Source organism: Sinohyriopsis cumingii, chromosome 2 (assembly GCF_028554795.1).
Source record: "Sinohyriopsis cumingii isolate HCF-2022 chromosome 2, ASM2855479v2, whole genome shotgun sequence".
Taxonomy (NCBI): domain Eukaryota; kingdom Metazoa; phylum Mollusca; class Bivalvia; order Unionida; family Unionidae; genus Sinohyriopsis; species Sinohyriopsis cumingii.
Window position 1 is genome coordinate 85671793 of NC_142962.1, and position 22165 is coordinate 85693957.

Below are 22165 nucleotides of genomic sequence, written 5' to 3' on the forward strand. Positions count from 1 at the left end.
ACATCCTATTTATACATTAATCCCATTGAGATATTTATCGCATTGAGCTATTCATCCCACTGAGATATTGATCCCATTTATACATTCATCACATTAAAACATTCATTCCACTGAGATATTCATCCAATTGAGATATTCATCCCATTTATACATTCATCCCATTCAGACATTCATCCGTTTCAGATATTCATCCAATTCCGATATGCATTCGATCCAGATATGTGCATGAGATTCTTTAAATAGTGTCTATGTTGTTCGTTAACTTCGAATTTACGTTTGTCATTGATTAAGTAACAGAGATGGGGCTTTTATATCATTTCCAAATAGATTCCTACATTAAGAAACAGTTTGTCCCCATCGGAATAAAAGTTCCATTTCTTTATATTACAATTAGTTTCTCGATTTTCACGGTTTTATTATCCCTGATATTAAAACGAGGGCACTGTTTCGCAAAAAGACCAAATCGTAATTTTAATTTCTAAACATGCAAACCTAAAGCATATTTGATGCATCACAATATAATCATTACCTTCCATTCTTTATGAGAGGTACAGTAATTTTCTTGCGCATAATAAATATGAGCAAACACATCTAGCTCATCTTTTAGATGGAATATCAAATATTTTGTTAATTTCCCCCCGAGCTGATTTAGCAAGAATGATTAATGAAGACTCTGGAATACATAAACCGTAAACACTCGTGGCATTTTTCTTGACGTCTTATAATACATCATTTCATCCACACTCTTCTTTTCAGGAAATAAAATGTTTCAGCTTTCCTTTTGTTGATCATACTTCATGCAAATTTTACCATAGGACTGAATGTTGCACACTGATTGTTTATTTAATTTAGTCTAAAATCATCTATCAGTAGTCGCATCTGTGGTGTAATGCAAACATCTTGCCCGGCTATGAAACCTGTTTTGCTCTAAAAACCGAATTGTACGGAACAACACATAAATTCATCAATTCGGGGGGAAATGCTAATGCAGAAAGCCTGTGCATTTCTTTTTCTGCTTTCAACAACTGAAGAAAATGTAATAAGCACACAGATACTTAGGTAAATGGGCTTATAAGATTTAGAACATATAAGCCGAACAGACCAAGCCCCAAAAGCCGAAACCGAATGGCTTACTGACAAAACAAAACTAATCTCGTTTTGCAGTACATATGACGTTATTAAACTGCGCTTCACTTTCTCTTATATCTACGAGAATATTTCTCACACAAGCGCAAAAGCTTTTCGAACCTGTCATTACACCCACCAGTCATGTTTGTTATTTTCTGTTTATTGTTTGCTCTCCATACTGTTGGCGTACACTTGCAAACGGCCACACAGTCAAAATCTAACGACTGTCCGAGGTTTGACTATGAGTATAAGTTATTGGAAAGGCTCCTCAGGATGGAATTTGCCCAAAGAGAAGTGGAGGCCGCTTTAGCAGAACTTCGGGAAAAACTCCAAACAATTCAAGCAGATGTCCCGATGAAACTTGAAGAAATTCGATGGTTAATGGACAACAAATCAAAAGGTGAGTATCCGAATTCTTTATGTTCTTGTAGAAAAGAGGCATGACAATCACGATTGTTTCAAGAAACATTTCCGAGATGCTATGCCTTTCTCCTGACAATGCAGCTAAAGAAAAACTTTCTACCTTGGATTATGAATTTTAAATACCAAAATATCAGTAGCTCATAAACTCGACTAAAACTTATTCTGCAAAATATATGGCTGAATTCTTCATATCACGATCTGATTGTAAATTTCATGCAAAAGAATGATAACTTTTAGGCATGTGCTAAATCTTTACAGCCATGAAAAATCAAACATTCCATTTTACTTCACTTTTCTCTGTTTATCTCTGTTTCGTTGATGAATTATATATGTAGTAAATTTGTCGAGATCTCGAGTAGATTAATAATGGAACAAATAATAAACAAAACAGTTGTTAAATATTCACCATTAGTCCAGAAAGTTCCTTTGCAAGTCTTAGATTATGCCTTATCTAGCTGAAAAGCCTGGTAATTCGTATATCTAATTGATAAGCTTAGTTAATCATATATCTAACTGATAATCTTGGTTAATTATAGCTTAATACAACACTTATAATTTCAAATGCTTATTCTTCAGGATATGTTCTAATTATTTCGTTTTACATTTACGTTGAGATCTATGAAACAGTCGAAATGGGATTGGAATGTTTCAGAAGGAAAAAAACCCAGATATCGGTGGATTTTTGGAATTAAATTGGACGTCACTTTTAACTGTAGATTGGTTCTCTCTCTCTCTCTCTCTCTCTCTCTCTCTCTCTCACACACATACACACACCGCCACGCCCACCCCCAAACCACAAATGCCATGCGGAATATAAAATGCCTTGCATATTTAGAAAGTGATCCCATTAGAATCGTGCCACGAAAGCCACCTTCATGCTTTGAATATTTAGAAAGTGATCCCAATATAATCGTGTCACAAAAGCTACCTTCATTCCAATGCATAATTAGAAAGTGATCCCAATAGAATCGTGCCACGAAAGCCACCTTCATGCCTCTATTAAGAGTATCAAACCTACCATCACCTCGTTTCTCACATTAACCTTACACCCACTGAGAAGGACCAAATAACAGTACACACTGAGTAGGGCTGAATAACATTAGATACTGAGTGGATTGAATTAAATAATATGATGCGTAGGAACGAACAGCAACAGATACTGAGTAGGATTGAAAAACATTAGATACTGAGTAGGACCGAGTAACAATTGATACTGAGTAGGACTGAATAACATACAATACCGAGTAGGGCTGAATAACATTTGATACTGAGTAGAACCGAATACTATTATATATTGAGTGGGACTGAATAATATTAGATACTGAGTGGACCGAGTTAAATAATATAAGTAGGGCCTAATAATAATTGATACTGAGTTGGACTGAATAAAATAAAATACTGAGTAGGACCGAATAACATCAAATATTGAGTAAGTCCAAATACCATCAGATACCGAGTAGGACTGAATTACATAATATGAGCCGGAACGAATAACAGTTTATACTGAGTAGGTATGAATAACATTAGATACTGAGAAGAACCAAATAACATCAGATACTGAGTAGGACCGAATAACATTTGATACTGAGTAGGATCGAGTAACAATATATACTGAGTAGGAATGAATAACATTAGAATCTGAGTAAGACAGAATAACATCAGATACTGAGTAGGATCGAATAACTATATATACTGAGTTGGAATGAATAACATTAGAATCTGAGTAAGACCGAATAACATCAGATACTGAGTAGGACCGGATAACATCAGATACTGAGTAGGACCGAATAATATTATATACTGAAAGGGAATGAATAACAATATATACTGAGTTGACTGGATTACATAAGACACTGATTAGGACTAAATAACATAAGATAGGACTATATGTTACAACAAACTATTACAAATATGTTATTTACATATATAACGTGTGACAAGTAGTATTTCTTATGAAAAGTCTGCGGGATTATCAATGTTTCATTCCAGATTTTTTTCTTCAAAGTCAACGTCAAGGGTGTGGATACCTAGACGTAAACTTAACCTTGCACTGGATAGTTGTCATTGTTAGTCATCCACAAGATCATCACAGGATTTCACACAAACCTTTGATCCTAGAAGAACAACCTTCGATGTAAATCGTACAAGAATACATACATTTTATTTTAATGATTGTTTTCCACATATATTACAATCCATAATACCATCAGGAATAATCATAACACGGGATCTGTGTAGGATACGACCAGTCCTGGCATGGCCAATTTACGTTTTCGTTGTCTGTATATATGGCATTGAATAAACATTCCCATTGCTTGAGGTTCATTTTTATATCAAAAGAAATTGTTACACTTAGGTTATTGATGTAAAAATGTGGTCCCAAATATAGTGACATCGCTGTTTGGCACAAGCTATGAACTTACAAACAGCCTTAAAGTTGTATGATGTGAACAGGCTCTGTCAAAGTGTCGTTCAGTTTAGATTCATATATGGGTCCCGGAATCCTCCTTCAGTAACATTTGATGCGTACTTCTTAAGGTACTCTAATATTACTTACAGCGTCTTGATCACATTGATGTAATTGATTGGTAGTCCAATCTCTGATTGTTTTGATTGCACAAATATAACTAACTGGTACTCCAAACTCCATGGTTGTTTTGATTACACTGATGTATTTGATCGGTAGACGAAAGTCAGTGGTCGTTTTGATCGCACTGATGAACTGATAGGTAATCCAACTTCTGTGATTGTTATAATCGTACTGATGTAACTGATTGTCACTCCAAACTCTGTTATAGATTTGATCACACCGATGAATTGATTAGTAGTCCAAACTATGTCATCATTTTCTTCCTCTGATGTAATTAATTGGTAGTCCAAACTCTGTGATAGTTTTGATAATATTGATGTAGCGGATTGGGAGTCCGTTCCCATAATTTTACATAATTATTTAGCAAATGCTTTATATTGAGCTTTGTGATAAAATCTAAAGAAAATTACAATGCAGACATATGTTCCTTTTCATGCGCAGATCACATAAGACACTGATCTTTTAGATAAAACTTCTGGTGTGATCCAAACTGGCCTTTAATACCGGATGTTTCTGGTATGTTCTGGATTTAACGCTTGATTCAAAGGCCACATGACCATGTGTAATCGAGCAGCATTCAACATGAGAACAAATCCATTATCAAACATCCCATAGGTTTCCATTTTTTCACACAATTACTTCATGATCATACCGATACAATTTATTAAGAAAATTATAAATGCCAAGCATAGCTAAAATGTGACAGAATGGAAGGTTTTCAATTTATGTCACATCTTCAGGCTTAAGATTAAGGCTTCGTGAGGTTGCAAAAGATAAAATGTGAAGAGCACTTTCTCGTTCAATCCCTTTGTTTTACATTGTGGTGTATTTGTACTTAATGCACCTGTTTGGAAACATTATATGAGCCATTAGCACTACTTTCTGAAAAGGATTTTTCCAGATGTATTCTGGTGATATTGGTATATTGTGTTATCCACAGGGTTTGGATCAACTTATGTGAGATGGGGAAGAACCGTATGTCCGGGAAATGCCACAGAACTCGTTTACAAAGGTAAGCCTATCTAAGTTGCACGATAAGCGTTGTTAATATATATATATATATATATATATATATATATATATATATATATATATATATATATATATATATATATATATGAATGACAGACTGACAGAGATGGCGTTTTATATGTTACTTGTTTAACTTTTGCGACATTGATATACCATTTAATTTTTCGATATGTTCAAGGTTTCAAAACGCTAGCAATTTTAAATATTTTTCAAAACTCCCATATATAACTCATGTGTCATGGGTTTCAGGTTAAAACTAATGTTAATCCTAGCTTGATGATGACAGGTACGAATTGACCACAATGGGTTAGCCTGCACGTTTTGTGTGGTACACATAGTACTGTTGCCTATATATGAATATTGAAGTTTATGACCTAAACAATCTTGTGTGTGTGTGTGTGTGTGTGCTTACCTATATATAGAGGATATTTGCTTGAAACGAATGAATAACGGATATATTTCATCGAGTGGATGAAAAACTCAGTATTTTCACGAGTGGCGGAGCCACGAGTGCAAATACTAGAGTTTTTCACCCACGAGATGAAATGTATCCGTTATTCACTCGTTTCAAGCAAATATTCTTTTTATTTTATGCTCACATTAGTTGTTCACCTAAAGTTTGTGACCCAGTAAATTAGCAGATTTCTTACGGTAATGTCAGCTGTTTACCGTACATGTTCTGCTGTGCTATGTGTACCTGCGCACAAAATTAGTTCCACATCAGAGTGATAAAAATTAACTGATATTTTCAGAATAACAAACTACAAGTTTCAAGGATAACAGACATGGGCTATTAATAATGACAATGACATGCACATAAGTTAAAAGTAGTTCACTGACAAAAAATCTAAGGAAGGTAAGTATGTTCTGACCCAAAACAATAGTTCCTGTAGTGAAAAAATATTGTTATTGAAAATCAAGTAATTCACTGCTTAGCATAAAATAAATCTACTTAATATCCTAATCCATCCTACTAGTTATGGACAGAAATCTTTGTAACATTGTACGTTTGTTTCTTTACTCATGTGTGATGGATTTTCGGACTGAATCTAACATTAATGTTCGAATTTGTTGATCGAACTTACGAAAGTGAGGAAGAAGTAATAATAATAATAATAGTGTGAAACATTTAGACAAGGGCTATTTAACTTTTGGATTCTCTTAACAATAAAGTATAATAATTTACACCATAATGAAGACAAAGTTAATTGCAAATGATTTCAAAAGTTTTTAATATTATAAATACCAAATTCTTGTATACTCTAATAGCAACACATACATACTCGTGATATCTCTTCTTAAATACTATATTATCTTCTGCATATTTTACATTCATTGGAAACTGTTCTTTAAATGCTCTGTTTTTGATCTGTTCAATGATTGTTTCCATGTGATGTTGATCTCAACTTATAAAGTGTTGAAAAGGCCTGACTAAATGCTAAAGATACTTTACTACAGCTCTAAGTATACAAGAACTGCCATGTGAAAATGAACATAATATACTACAGCCCTATGTAGACATTTATATACATGAACTGCCATGTGACATTTATATACAAGAACTGCCATGTGAAAATCAAGATAATATACTACAACTCTGTGTAGACATTTATATACAAGAACTGAAATGTGAAAATCAAGATAACATACTACAGCTCTATGTAGACATTTATGTACAAGTACTGCCGTGTGAAAATCAAGATAATATACTACAGCTCCATGCAGACATTTATATACAAGAACTGCCATGTGAAAATCAAGATAATATACTACAGCTCTATGTAGACATTTATATACAAGAACTGAAATGTGAAAATCAAGATAACATACTACAGCTCTATGTAGACATTTATATACATGAACTATACTCGCGAATCCGCTCATAACGCAGGGTCAGGCGTGGATCCCATTTTTAAAACCAGAAAATACCCTATAAATTGATCACTATTTGTTGAATATAAAAAAATTCTGATGAAAATTGGTAACGGAAACTGATATATTGCTCGTTTTATCGTCGAAAACCGTAGATAGGACCTGGAAGTTTTAACCAACATTATGAAATATCAAATTTAAAAATAGGTCATACAATTGTTTACATTTTCTTTCCAAACGACATTCCTAGTACACTGCAATTAACGATACGTAAGGAAATTTCGATCAAAGAAAATGTCATTTACGCCGAGTGGAGGCAGTACTTTAATAAATAAACACAAATTAAATATTTTTTTATCAATTGAAATTTGTTATCTAGTTCCATATTTTAGTTCCTTTTAAGTGTACTCGTCAGAAATGCAATGTGTTCTCTTGTAATTAAACGTAAAATGCGTCAATCTACCGTAACAGCTATGCCGGAGAACGTTTATCAGAGAATCTAATTAGGTGCCGACCGTGTTTTGATAACTGACTTCCGGAAGTATTTGTTGTATTGTTGCACTGAATTAAAAGTTGACCTCCTTTGTATTATCACGTTAAGCATGTATTTTGAATAAAAAAAAGGTTGTGGAGTAAGAGAACAGTTAAAAGGCACGAAAATCCTACAAACTTAAAATCTAGTGGCCCCGGACATATATCCGTTGAACTCACTTCATTTGATCAATCGAACACTGTTATAAATATTATTGTGTATGTAACATAAACTACCTTAAATTAACCGACTCTTTCATAACTGTGATCAAAGATAGCAAGGCAGGCAAGCGAAATGAATACTTCGTAAAATAAAGAGCTTGATTTCAAAAGATACGGACCATTGTGGACAAGCGAGTTCAGAGAATTTTTGAACTGGCACTTAGATATATCCAAAAAGATGATAAGAAGTTTCATTATTACTTCCAATGAAATCACGAATCAATATCGTACTAATTAAACAATACAATAATTGAGTTCGACGTAGACGATTGTCTCACGAAATAAATGTCGCATGTTTTCGAAAAAAAAGGAATCTTGTTTGGTGGTGTATCAACAGTTAGTCTAGTTCCCTGCTCTGGGACTCCCGATTTGGCAGGATACTATTAAACACCAGTACGGGAACCAGACTCATCAAGAAAACAAAAAGCAGTGACGTAATACACAGATTTTTCGCGTACACGTGATGGTTGTTGAAACCAGTTGGAATGATCTTTCACATGTTGGACATTTTGAAAATAAATGTTATTTAAACAGAATAACGAACAGCTTCATTAGAAAAAGCGAGTTATTAAAAATTATTATCGACGTGATTGTAAAATGAGGATTCAGTCATTAAACAGACAAGTTCCCTAACGCACCCCCCCCCCCCCCGTTTTCTCGATGTCAAAGCGAATTTTTAAATTTTTGGAGGCCCCTATAATATGCTACAGCTCTATGTAGACATTTATATACAATATGTAATATATTTAGCTAGATTAATATTTGTATCTTTTTGCTGAAAATAAATGAGATATTCAAATTTTTGTCATGTACGACGTACACAAATATATATTTATAAGTATAAAGGTCATGATAAAGAGTGGGAATAATACTCTGTTTTAATAATATGACACTTTCAAATTATATTGTAACATACATTGGGTCTCAATACCGAGATATTCAAATAAAAATTGCGTGAGTCTGTCTGAGGTCGATGTTTCCCTTATTTCGTAGGACCACAAGACAAGAACAACACCTTCAAGAGAACCAAACTTCACACTTCCATGACATTTATTGCTTCATATTCATGTGACCCATCAATATGCCTTTCAAAGCCGTTGATCGGTATTTTATGCCATGCAGAAGAAGCAAAACCAATCACCTTATACAAAGAATTGTTATTATCACAAACTATGAAACGCATATCTACGAAAATATCCCGAAAATTCTATATGTTAAGAAATTTGGGAGGGTCAAGTTTACAATACTAATTCATTATGACGTCTGCTCTTAGTAACTGGGTAATTACTCAGGTTGAGAAATATTTTCCCAACACCAATTCCCCATATGCAGCAAATCTATCAAAGCTATCAAAAGGACGTGAAAATTTGTAAATATCATAGGTTTGTTACAGTACTCTAATTTTACATTATAGGCTTGCAGAATCTGGACAAGAATGTGTGATGGATCAACATGTTTGGCAAATTCTATACGATTATACTAAATCACCAATGTTTCCTTTCGTTTTTGGTCATCAGATCTGGGTCTTGAATTGTGATTCATTATTTATAAGTTATGAACTGAGAAAAGTGGATTTTCCCTGGGTATACATTATATTTTAAGAACTTTTTTTTAAAAAAAACTTTAAAGTAGTATAGGTTCAGGGATATTGTTTTGATTGGCGATTATTCAGTTTAAAAAGTGCACCTGAATACTGAAAAAAGTTCAGATTCTGTTAAAGCGGCTTTAACTCTGCTGCTATACAAAACATGAAAATAAAATATACATTACCACTCAAACTGAAGTTACCACACTACCACAAAACTGAAATTACCACACTGCCACTCAAACTTAAATTACCACACTATCACGCAAACGTACATTACCACACTATCACACAAACTGAAATTACTACACTACCAGTCAAATTGAAATCACCACACTATCATACAAACTGAAATTACTACAATACTACTCAAAATGAAACTACTGGATTACTTACTAGTCAAACTGAAATTCCTATATCACTACTAAAACTGAAATTACTACACCATTACTGAAACTGACATTACATATTACTACATTAGTAATCAAACTGACATTATAACACTACTGCTCAAACTGAAATTACTATACGCCTACTGTCTTGTATATTTTTTATATTATTTGTTGAATTTTAAAACTTGCTGGTTGTCGCTGTTCTTTTTACAAAGTTTAACACCACAGAGTCATAACAGAAAATTGTAGGCTTGTCACAGGATAGAAATTTCTATAAAATATTAAAGGAAGCTTTGTTTTTGAATTTTAAATTCCCTTTGTTTTGGACTTGTCAAAATCCCAGGTATTATCCCACATATTTGAGAAATATACTGTGCAACCGACAAGCTTTGACAATGTTATCTAAAGTGGAAAACGTTATTTTATTTTCTAATCAGGAAGGCTTCGAGTCCTTGACAAAAGCTTAATTACTCTAGCTTGCCAGTCAAAATGATCTCCCTGAAGCAAAGGCTTCTTTAAAGAAGCAAGAAATAAAAAAAAAATTTAATCCAATATTTGGTGGAAAAGAATTTTGGGATAAGCATGCTTTGTGTTTGAGTAGCAAATCTCTCTCTTTCTGAAATGAAAGTAATATATTTTAAATTAGACACAAGATGAAAACAGAATTAAGAAAGATCAGGCTGCAGAAAAAAGAAAAAGCTGATCATTATTCCTTGACAAAAAAATGTTTCATTTGTCAGTAGATAGTCTTCTTAGCATTCCTTGTGTGGATCAGAACGTTGATCCTATTGAAAAAGAAATCCCTGATTTATATCCAGTTTGTGCAGTTACTAGTGCTATGGCAAAGAAAGCTCTTGAGAATGATGTCGATCAGGACATTATTCCTTTAGCTGACACATTTATTGGTCAGGTTTTTTTATGTGGATACGTTGGATCAATCAAGAGGTATTGATCACAATGATCCCATTTGTTTACTATTCTTCCTCTTTATTCTAACGAGGATGACAAAAGACAATTACTCATTGTTGAACAGAAAACAAATCCCGACATCTTCTGTTTGTTTCAGAGGGCTATTAGCGAAACTGAATTCACAGAAGTACCTATTTTTTATTTTGTTAAAAATGCGATCCTTATGAGAAAATGTAAACCACCTGAGGTACCCACTGTTGACGAGTGGTCAGTGATCTATTAAATAATTGTTCCTCAGTCGTATAGATAGTATATTCTGAGTCTAGCCCATTACACACCTTTGGCTGGTCATTTAAGAGTCAGTAAAACGTATCATAAAATCTTAAATCATTGTTATTGGATGAAAATTAAAGAGATGTTTGTAAATACATGTACTGTAGATCTTGTCACACTTGTTAAAAGGTAGGAAAACCCAATCAGAAGATATATAAGGCTCAAATACTAGCTATTCCTGCATTTGACTAACCATTTAGTAGAATAATGGTAGACTGTATCAGTCCCTTATCTAATACCAAGTATGGCAACCTATACTTGTTGATAATAATGTGTGCATCAACAAAATCTCCAGAGATGATTCCGCTGAGGTATATTCAAACTAAAACCATATGTCGCAGACTAAATGAATAAGACAAACACAATGTGAGAAAGATGGAAATTTATGAAACGAATTAATAAAGAAACATATGTCATGTAAAAATACAATGATTCTCTCACGCTCTCAACATACGATTGACTCAAATCACTCTACACAACATTCACACATTAAAAATAAACCAAAAATATGAAATCAATATGAAGTACAGATCCAAGAAACCTCATGGACTGCAAATAGTCTTCAAACAGTATTATACCAACAAGAGAGATTCACATAATCTCAGATATAAACTCCGATTAAGATTCAAAATAATCTTATGAACACAACTAAGATTCAAAATAATCTTATGAACACAACTAAGATTCAAAATAATCTTATGAACATAAAATGCAATTGGAACAATAATCGAACCAAACGTATGCTTCTAGACCCCTTGTACAGTCGCGCGATTCCTTGGGTTGGCCCACACTCTTATCGGCCGCTCACACCCTTTATGGATCCACCACATGTACAGTCATACGTATACACACGTACAGACAGCATACAGCACCCTTTTGAATTTGCTACGTCTACGTCCATGGCACAGACATACGTACGTACATACATACGTATCGACAGCACGCAGCCGTAAATACTCTCGAAAATCCAGACATCTCTAAACAACTTTAGACAGCTTCAGACATCTCTAGTAAACTCTAGTCAGCTTTAGTCTTAGTCACAGTTACAATCACAGCGACAGTCACAATCACAGCGACAGTCACAATCAGCTACAATAAAACCAAATTGGCCATAATAGTTTCTGTAAAATCTCTAGATATATGCTAATACATTAACCTCTGATAGTGACTTGTAATTCAAAGTTCAAATCTGCGTTGTAATAAATGCATTATTACGCGATAAGACATTACAAACTAAATAAGCTTCGCATATCAAATGAAATGTAAATTTAACAGTTACCCCTATGGCTGGAGGACAATGGAGAGCGTACACTCCTTGACGTGATCCAAAACGACCAGTGTCGGTTTTAGAAATTGATCTTACTTAAATCTATAGGAGAGTGAGCAAAAGTCAGAGTAAAATATCTGTGCATATCATGTTATCAATGTTCCTTTGTCACAAGTAATTTCTGGCGAGGTACATGTTAATACAGTCGCTTACATGGAAAAACACGTATTCACCCTAGATAACGTTGTGCGCATGTACAACAAGAAATAGTCAAATAGTTCTAAGACAAAACCAAGTTATTTCTTTGCGTAATTCTGTGACACTATAGTAAAAGCTTTGATAAAGTTTCTTTTAAAAAAATATAATCTGACTTTCCCAAATCTGTCCAATTTGATCAAGGCTAAACTTTTATGTCTGGAATTTTCCAGCAATTTCTGCATTAATTAGGCATCATAAAGTTTAAATCATCTGCCTATCACCCTGAAAGTAAAGGGACTTTAGAAATCTTTCATCAAACTTTGAGAAATATGATCCGGTTATATAGATTTGATACCGGAAAATATTGGAACGGAGGTGTTCATTTACCGTTATTAAATAATCAGTACAAAAATGACCTGTCTTCTTGAACTAGACTTTGGACATAATGTTTGGAAACCTTTGAAATTATTAAAAGAGAAACTAACCCCAACCCTAACCTCAACACAAGAGAAACTTCTTTGAACTGAAGATTCAGAAATTAATCTTCTTGACTATGTTTCTGATTTTAAATATAAGTTGTCAAAGGCTTATTCAGTCAAAAATGAAATTAAGATATGAAATAAATATATAAAGGAAAGGAGCTTTCAGCCTGGTGATAGAGTTCTGGCTCTTTTGCTCATTACTACAAAATCCTCTTCGGTTTAAGTAATATGATCGTTATAAAGTTGAAAAGAAACTAAGCGACTTAAATTTTATCATTAACACTTCTTGGAGGCGACAACAACAGCAAAAGCAACATTTCCATATAAATATGTTAAAAGAGTATGTTGATAGCGATAAACATGTTAATCATGTACTCAGTTTAGTTGTACACTATGAAGGACTGACGCGACTTAGGTATAACCAATGTGTTTGCAATATTTGGATATTTCTGGATATTTGCTGAAATTTTGCTGTAATGTTTCCATAATTCCAGAACCCATGAACAATATATTGAGCAAGAAAACCAAGTTTCGTTAGTGTGGAAACTGTCAGGAGGCTTTTGATTGCTTCAAGGTCATACTTAAGAGTGAACCAGTTCTTTCAGCTCCAAATTTCAATCGATCATTTAAAATGTCTGCTAATGCAAATGATGTTGATGTTGATAGAGTATTGATTCAAGAAGACATAATGGCGTAGATCATCCAATGTACTATTTTTCAAAAAACAAATTAAATGAGCACAGAACAATTATATTCCACAATCAAAACGGAATGTTTGGCTTTGATATTGGCTTTGCAACACGTTCAAGTATTCAGGTCCTTCTTCTATTCTTGTATTGAGTGATCAGAACCCCTTACTCTCCTCGGCAAGATTAAAAAAGAAAAAAGAACAGAGATTATTAAGGTGGAATTGTTTGATATTGCAGGAATACAATATTAACATCAGGTACATCAAGAGAAAAATAATCTAATTGCAGATTATTACGAAGTCTTAAAATAAGGAATAGAAAAGAGCACAAAAATAGTTTTTTAAACTTCAACAAATAATTTATTTCCTTAGAATACAAACTGAAGATTTAAAACTAATTTACGGTATTGAGAAATAAATCCAAAATAAACCCGAAATTACTAACACAAAACCTAATGAACAAAATTTTGAATAGATGCTAGTGGTATTCCAAATAATTCCCTACGTTGAAGGTGTTAATGTGCCTGTAGTGGCCGGTAATGTCTAATGCTCTAATAAACCAATGACCTGAATTGTAATGATCTGCCAACAGTCTTTAGTTGAATCACAGTTATATAATCCAAAATTTCCTTGTTTTAATTCACATAATTCGTAGGCAATGTCTCTTCATAAAAAGATTATGGAGCACTTTGTATTTTCAGAGAAGAATAAGGTTCTGCCTGAAGATCTTACAGTATGAATTAATAATTTCTAGATAAACAAGATTAGATTTTTTAAAAACCAGGAGACACAAAAGTAGGACAAATATTCATTCACAGAGCAATCCAAGCTACAATTAGACAAGGTCTGTACTGAAAATTTACTAAAGAGCACGCTAAACAAAATGTACTTGACTCAGACCATTATAAGTACGTTTACTTCTATTGATGATGATCTTAATATTAAACACACACTCATAGAGAAAATATTAGCTATGTATTACTAGTTTACAGAATAATAAAAAAAAACATTTGTGGTCAGGTAGACAATGAATTTAATTTTGGACACGGTAAGCTACAAAATCATTTTTACATAACCCATAGCATATAATGAATAAAAAGTTACCAAACAATGCAAATTTAATATACATAACACAGATGCCTTTTTGCGCATGTAGAAGTATTATATTGCTTCATGTATATTTGGTGTCATTCAAAACAATTCATCTTTTGTGTTTTTAGTCATATGTATATTTTAATTAGTCAATGTATATTTAAAAGAAAGCTTTATTGGATGCATTCTTAACGACGGTAGATGTTATGTATATTTAATTTGTAATTTGTTTGTGCTTTTATTATTAATTATGTTATTTACATCTCTGTTTGTGCTTGATCTTGTCCAAAATCAAGTTCATGGTGTACCTGACCAGTAATTTTTTTTTTATAAACAACAAAATACATAGCAAAATTATTCTCTATGATCGTGGATTAACTTTTCAGGTTATTATTAATCGTAAACATATTTATAGTATTGATACCGACCTTAGAAACCTTTAGAATAAACGTTTACATTATGTTGACAGAGTATTTCCAGAAAATGGTAATTGCGACCCAGGTTAAGTAGAGGGGTATATAATTTTGTTTACCTAAGAATTACTCATTCTTGCATTAACATCTGAAGCAAAAACGGTGTTATTGTTGTATCCAGTTTTTAATTTGGCTGGAATCATTGATTTACAATATTCTTCACTGGAATTACAAAGTTCTTAATAATATTCTTATACTAAAACATTAATTTGGAAATATAGGGAATTCAGAAGAAGATAGTTTTTATTATATTATTGTGATACATCAAAAGACTTTAGCACATCACCACAATCCAGGCAATTGGCACATTAGCACATTCAATATTGGAATTTATGTTAAATGAGGTTCACTGACAATCACATTATGATATATCAATGGTGATTGTCAATACTAGGTCATTGACATTCAAAATATGACAATTCAATGGTGTTTGCCAATATGAGATCCACTGACGATCGCAATTTGCCAGATCAATGGTGTCCAGCGAAAATCGCAGTATGTTAAATCGGTCTTGTTTCTCAATATGAATACCACTGATAATTACAGAATAATAGATCAATATTGTTTGTTAATATGAATACCACTGATAACGACAGAATGATAGATCAATATTGTTTGTTAATATGAATAAACTGATAAATACAGAATGATAGATCAATATTGTTTGTTAATATGAATACCACTGATAATTACAGAATAATAGATCAATATTGTTTGTTAATATGAATACCACTAATAATTACAGAATAATGATCAATATTGTTTCTCAATTTGAATACAACTGATAATTACAGAATGATAGATCAATATTGTTTGTTAATATGAATACCACTGATAATTACAGAATAATAGATCAATATTGTTTGTTAATATGAATACCACTGATAACTACAGAATAATAGATCAATATTGTTTGTTAGTATGAATACCACTGATAATTACAGAATAATAGATCAATATTGTTTGTTAATATGAATACCACTGATAACTACAGAATGATAGATCAAAATTGTTTGTTAATATGTGGTCCACAGACAATCGCAATATGACAAGTCAATTGTGTTTGTCCATATTAGGTCACATAGCTTTTATTTCGTACTGAGTATAAATTAGTATAAATTATTGTATACAGTAGATATATTCTATGTACAAATTGATGATCAAATTCATTACAGAGTATTGATTCCATTCAGATGAGGTAAATGTGTAACCCTGTGATAAGACTAGCTAATTGATAATTATTTAAACTCACTTTCAAGCATCCTAATTCAAAATCTTCATGTTGGTGCATATTTGAAATCAATACAAAAACAAGTAATTTGTTCCTTTTTACCAGGATTTGCTGGAGGCTCACACTACACGCACACTGGAAGTGCTGCTGACTTTCTTTGCCTGACTGAGGATCCTGTCTGGGGCAAATATGCAGGAGGATCGGCTAACTCGGCTTATATCTACGGTGCAGAGTACGAAGTCATGGCACAGTCAAATCCGTTCTCGATAGTGTCTATGGATGACGATATGCCATGTTGCGTGTGTAAAACTTCACGCACTCCCACCGTTATGATTCCTGGTAGAACAGAGTGTTACCCGGGATGGACGATGGAATATAACGGATATTTGATGTCAGGTCATCATGCTCAAGCTGGGTCCACAAACTACGTGTGTGTGGATACAAACCCGGAAGCGATAAGCGGGGGTTCTGCCAATCTTGAAGGCCATCTTTTGTATCTGATTCAGGCAAAATGTGGATCCTTGCCTTGTCCTCCATATAATGAAGGGCGACTTTTGCCGTGCGTTGTTTGTTCTAGATAAATTTAGTAGGCTTTTTATCAAATTATGTACCCTTTTTAAATTTACGCCCCACCTCCACCCGGAGCAATTATCTTGTCAAGAAAGAAGTAATGCGTTCTAATAATGACTTCAATTTCCTATTGATGTACATTGAAATATGTAGAATCATGGTATTGCATTTCTTCCTTATTCAGTATTATTCACGTAATAAGGTTTCATCTCCCTTTTTCTCACAAAATAAATCTTAATTTGTTTGCTTGTTTTCAAAGAACACTTCAGAAATATAGAGTGATGAAATAAATAACACACCTTTCGCAGTGGACATGATATGACTCTGTGGCACAACACTATTTAACAATTTTATAAGTGACCACCCCAATAAGCATTAAACTGTACCAGGAAGATGAAAATCAAAGACTGGAAATCTAACTAGATATAAGAATGCCGCACGACGTATTCAATATGTACGTGAATATTACAACGAACTAGTGTTAAAACTCTTAAACTAAGTAACAGAAAACTGTGAAAACCAACAAGTTTTGTAAAATTCAACAAATAATTTATTTCCCTAGAATACAATGTGAAAATTTCAAAAGAACTTATAGTTTTGTGAATCTAAATAAATCCACTCAAATGAAACCTGAACACAAAAATAAGACTGATTCCACTTTGGATGTTAAAATAGGAATGAGTAATTCTGACGTAAACAAAATTAATATATAAAGCTAATACGAATACAATAAACAGGATGAGGGTCACTTTCCCATCAAATTCGTAAAGAACTTGCTTCTGGAACATTGGTAATTTCTTTAAAAAATATATTGAACTCAGCAGCTTAAAACATGTTTCCCTCTAATTAATAATGTTCTTACTGTATTATTTAAAATCATAGAGAAATTAGCTCTGTAATATGTTTCAAAATAACAAAACATTAGTCAGGTAAACCCTAAACTTAATTACTGATTAAGGTTAATCACACTATATATATATATATATATATATATATATATATATATATATATATATATATATATATATATCATGTGATCATGTAGAAAAAACACACAATGTAAACTAAATATATCTTTTTTGATAACTGTTTAACCTAAATGCATTCGTATCTAATATCTTTAATATCTTTTCACGGCTGTAAATGAAATAAATAAATCAATTATTTGGCGCATTTTTGAAAAATGCAATGCGGAAAAAAACCTGATTGCTTATTTCACAAGGAAGGAAGCATTAGATATCGACCACACTTCTTTCTTACAAATACATAAACTAGATATACTTTAATTTTTCACACTGTTGAATAACTTTGAATTTATTTGAAACTTTTTGGGATGGAGGCAAAACATTATCTCTGCTTTACTGTTTCATGGTGAATAGAGCACAGGCGTGTTGTTTTAATATGACGGGACCTTTTCTCATTCACTGATACCACAATTGAAGTAGTAATTAGTATAAAATGTTGCCCCACCACCACCACCACCATTGCTGGCCCTATCGCTTTCACACCTTGCTAAGGCTGCTACTGGCCCATGGCATATTAAAATCATCTTAGTTGCACACACAAGATACACTTTCTTCAAACCTTTTATTGAAAAATTAGAAGTACACTTTAAACAACATTTGGCGGACATTTTCTTCGAAAGCAACAACCTAGGTATAAAGTTTAGCCAAAACTGACATTTTGTAATTGTTAAAAAGTGTAATCTATTAAAAATATACAAAAACTGAACAAAATTGATCTATACTAATTAAATATTTATTTATTTATTTGACGAAAAAAGCTCTCATAACTAGCTCAAGCACGTCAAAAAAGCCATATTCTTGGATGAGTTCGGAATTCATTGCATGACTCTTCATGTAGATCGCTTTCTTGTGAGATAAATTGAGCTATGAGGCATTCCACACAAGAGCAATTACGACCAAACTTAGCATAAATGCTTCAATATAGAGAAAATGCATATTTATTACATTCAAACGTTTACCACCCTCTTTAGGCGTCACTACCACAAAGTGACCAAGATGGTGTTATTGCATCATGTTGTAGTCCATTAATGTTTTCTCTGATTATTCCTAGATATTTCGTAAAAAAGACTGGAATGTTACTTGCATTAAATAGAAAGAGAATAAAAGTCTAAACAGAAAAATTAAATGCTTACTGAGTTTAGTATCTTGACTCTTTCGTAGAATGACAAATCAAATACTTATGATTGCGCAGGTTCCATCAAGGTCACATTTAAATAACCGTACAGTGATTTACTTCAGCTGCAAATAAACTTAGAAAATGTAGTATAATCTTTGCTGTTGTTTGATATGTTGTGTCCAGGTTATTGTCAATAGCAAGAAAACGAGGCTTAGTGTATGTTTACCTGTAACTACTGAACTGAATTTCATAAAAAATATAGCTAAAATGCTCAGACTTGCTGATGCTTTCCGAGATTCTGATGTTGCTTTCAGATACTCTGATATTGCATTCTTATACTCTGATGTTGTTTTCCAATATACTGATGTTGCTTTCCGATACTCTGATGTTGCATTATGATACTCTGCTGATATTTTCCGATACTCTGATGTTGCTTTCCGATACTCTGATGTTGCATTCTGATACTCTGCTGATATTTTCTGATAATCTGATGTTGCTTTCCGATACTCTGATGTTGCTTTCCGATACTCTGATGTTCCTTTCTGATACTCTGATGTTGCTTTCCCATACTCTGATGTTGCTTTCCCATACTCTGATGTTGCTTCCCGATACTCTGATGTTGCATTCTGATACTCTGTTCTACCTTTATGTCTGAATATCGTAGATGCTGGAACTGGATAAACGTTATTCGTAAATACTAGTTTTGTTTAGTAATATCCTTGTATGATACTTTAAAGCTGTTGGTACAACCATCTGAAAAAATTCACCTTTTGTCATGTTTCCTAGCATCAAATGTATTATATTAGTTACAACTGCATCGTCGAATCTAACATGGGTATCTTGTAAAATATTTTAATATAAACCCATAACTATACCGTCCTCACTTAATTCTTCCCTTAGTGTTATAAATTGCTCTCTGAATTTTACAAACGATTCCCTATTTCTTGTGATAATGTAGATGCTGTTCTGGTATCAGCATGTGCAATCAATATCACAAAGCACATATTCTAATACATTGATCTGAATTTTATATTTATTTGTTAGTATTTCCTTTACCATCATGGCAAACAAATTTATATCGATTATTTTTTATTTACATTACCTAATAAATGTTTAAATCCATAATCTTTTCCCGATTATCTAAATACATGGCGGACGGCATAACTGGTGGAGAAAAACCCCAGGAAAACCCCAGAAAGAATCACCTACCCACGGGAAGCTAATGTCAAGTTTTCTGACTTACCCAACTTGTTCGAGCCCGAGACTTGGACCTATAAAGACAGAGGTGAGATGGCTCTGATCCATAACGTTGAGTAAAAGTTTCGCATTAGACTTTCAACTTTAATATGTAACTGGCCTATGACTCAAAGGTGGACATGACCCTGAAACAATCCGATTGGCCAACGAATTATTAATGTAGTATGGTTTAAAATTTTGTTTAAAATATGATTTTAAAACACAATCGTTAATATTAAATCGATTTTGATTATTTATACATAGAGATAATTAATTCTGTGGAGATTGTTTGCTTTGTGTGACAATATATTACATGGATCGCGGATATGCTGTATATAATATATTTTGCAAAGATGTTTTCCTTCTACATAAGAATATATTATAACAGAGAATTACTGCGGCATGCACATATATATATATATATATATATATATATATATATATATATATATATATATATATATATATATATATATATATATATATATAAATATATATATATAATGTTTAAAGCTTCGTCTATTTATGCGTGTAGTATTTTGAAAAAATATATGAGTGTTTTTAACGTCACAGAGAAGATAAAATCATTAATTAGCCTTAATGAGTTATACACTATAGTCGAAGAAGCTCAAAAGATGTTGCATGAATTTCCCAAATCCGGAGCATCCTGATGAATCAATCGAGTTAGTGATTGTGTTCACACAGTAACGATGTAAATTTCTGAAGCATATAAAAAAATACCCCAGAAAGGTTGTTGTTCAATATTGTGCAAGAAAATTTAAAGTTGCTTATCTTGACTTACTACCCATGAAAACAAGACACTGAAATGACTGGTGAAGAAAGCAACGATAACTAAATTACCAGTAAAGACAGTACCGACAGCGAAGATTTCCTATTAAAAAATTAGACATACTTTCAGCATTGTAACATTAAAACTTTGAAGTCAATACACAGCCCGTGTGTGCCGGTTGAAATCATAGAATGTTACTGTAATACAGTGCAGTATTAAAGAGTTTGTATAATACGTTATACTGACAAGTGTGCAGTATTTTGGCCAAGAGTGTAAGGCAACCATTACAAAGGTGATATTGTTCACACTGTGGAACTTACCATACCTCGACATTTGCCAATTTAACCAAAGATGGCTCTGAATCATCAGTAACACCACAGACAAGGTTTTCTGGTGGTGCCTGTGTAATAATTAACCATAAAGACAGAAAGACCATAATTGGTAAAAGTTATGTAAAGATACTCGAGAAATTTGAAATTACTCTGCAATGTGCGATTAATACTAGACAGTCTGGCTGAATCGACGATTCCAAATCGGCAATGTGCGATTAATACTAGACAGTCTGGCTGAATCGTCGATGCCAAATCGGCAATGTGAAGCAGATTATAGTTGCTGACGCGAGTGACGAATCCATCAAAATGTATTTGACAGAAATTAAAATGTATAAGTGAACAGAATGGCCCAGTTCGAAGATGCACCTGATATCACGTTTGACACACCTAACATCCCTGTCGATTGTGTTCGCTACAAAATGTAGTTCTGTGCCTTTTGTTGCTATTTTTTATATATATGTTAATGTATAAATGTATCAATAATCTCCGTTTTCTAAATGAATTTAATAAAGTAGACAATTTGATCGCAATCCTTTCTTTTTTCCATTTCCAAAACCCATTTCATGTATTAGTTACAAAATATGCAGAAATCTGGAGTGAGAGACAAAAAGAATTTGTACTGGATGAAGACCTTGAAATGGAACTTA

The 22165-nt window shown here is 33.0% G+C and overlaps 1 protein-coding gene across 1 annotated transcript; it reads left to right on the plus strand.

Moving 5' to 3' along the window:
• The first annotated feature begins 928 nt into the window (after positions 1 to 928).
• On the plus strand, positions 929 to 20285 carry LOC149805311 (uncharacterized). The gene is made up of 3 exons (XM_089949221.1): positions 929 to 1528; positions 5082 to 5153; positions 16554 to 20285. Exons 1-3 carry the CDS (start codon positions 1270 to 1272, stop codon positions 17027 to 17029), a joined length of 807 nt encoding a protein of 268 aa, XP_089805347.1. The 5' UTR covers positions 929 to 1269; the 3' UTR covers positions 17030 to 20285.
• Positions 20286 to 22165: the final 1880 nt, after the last annotated feature.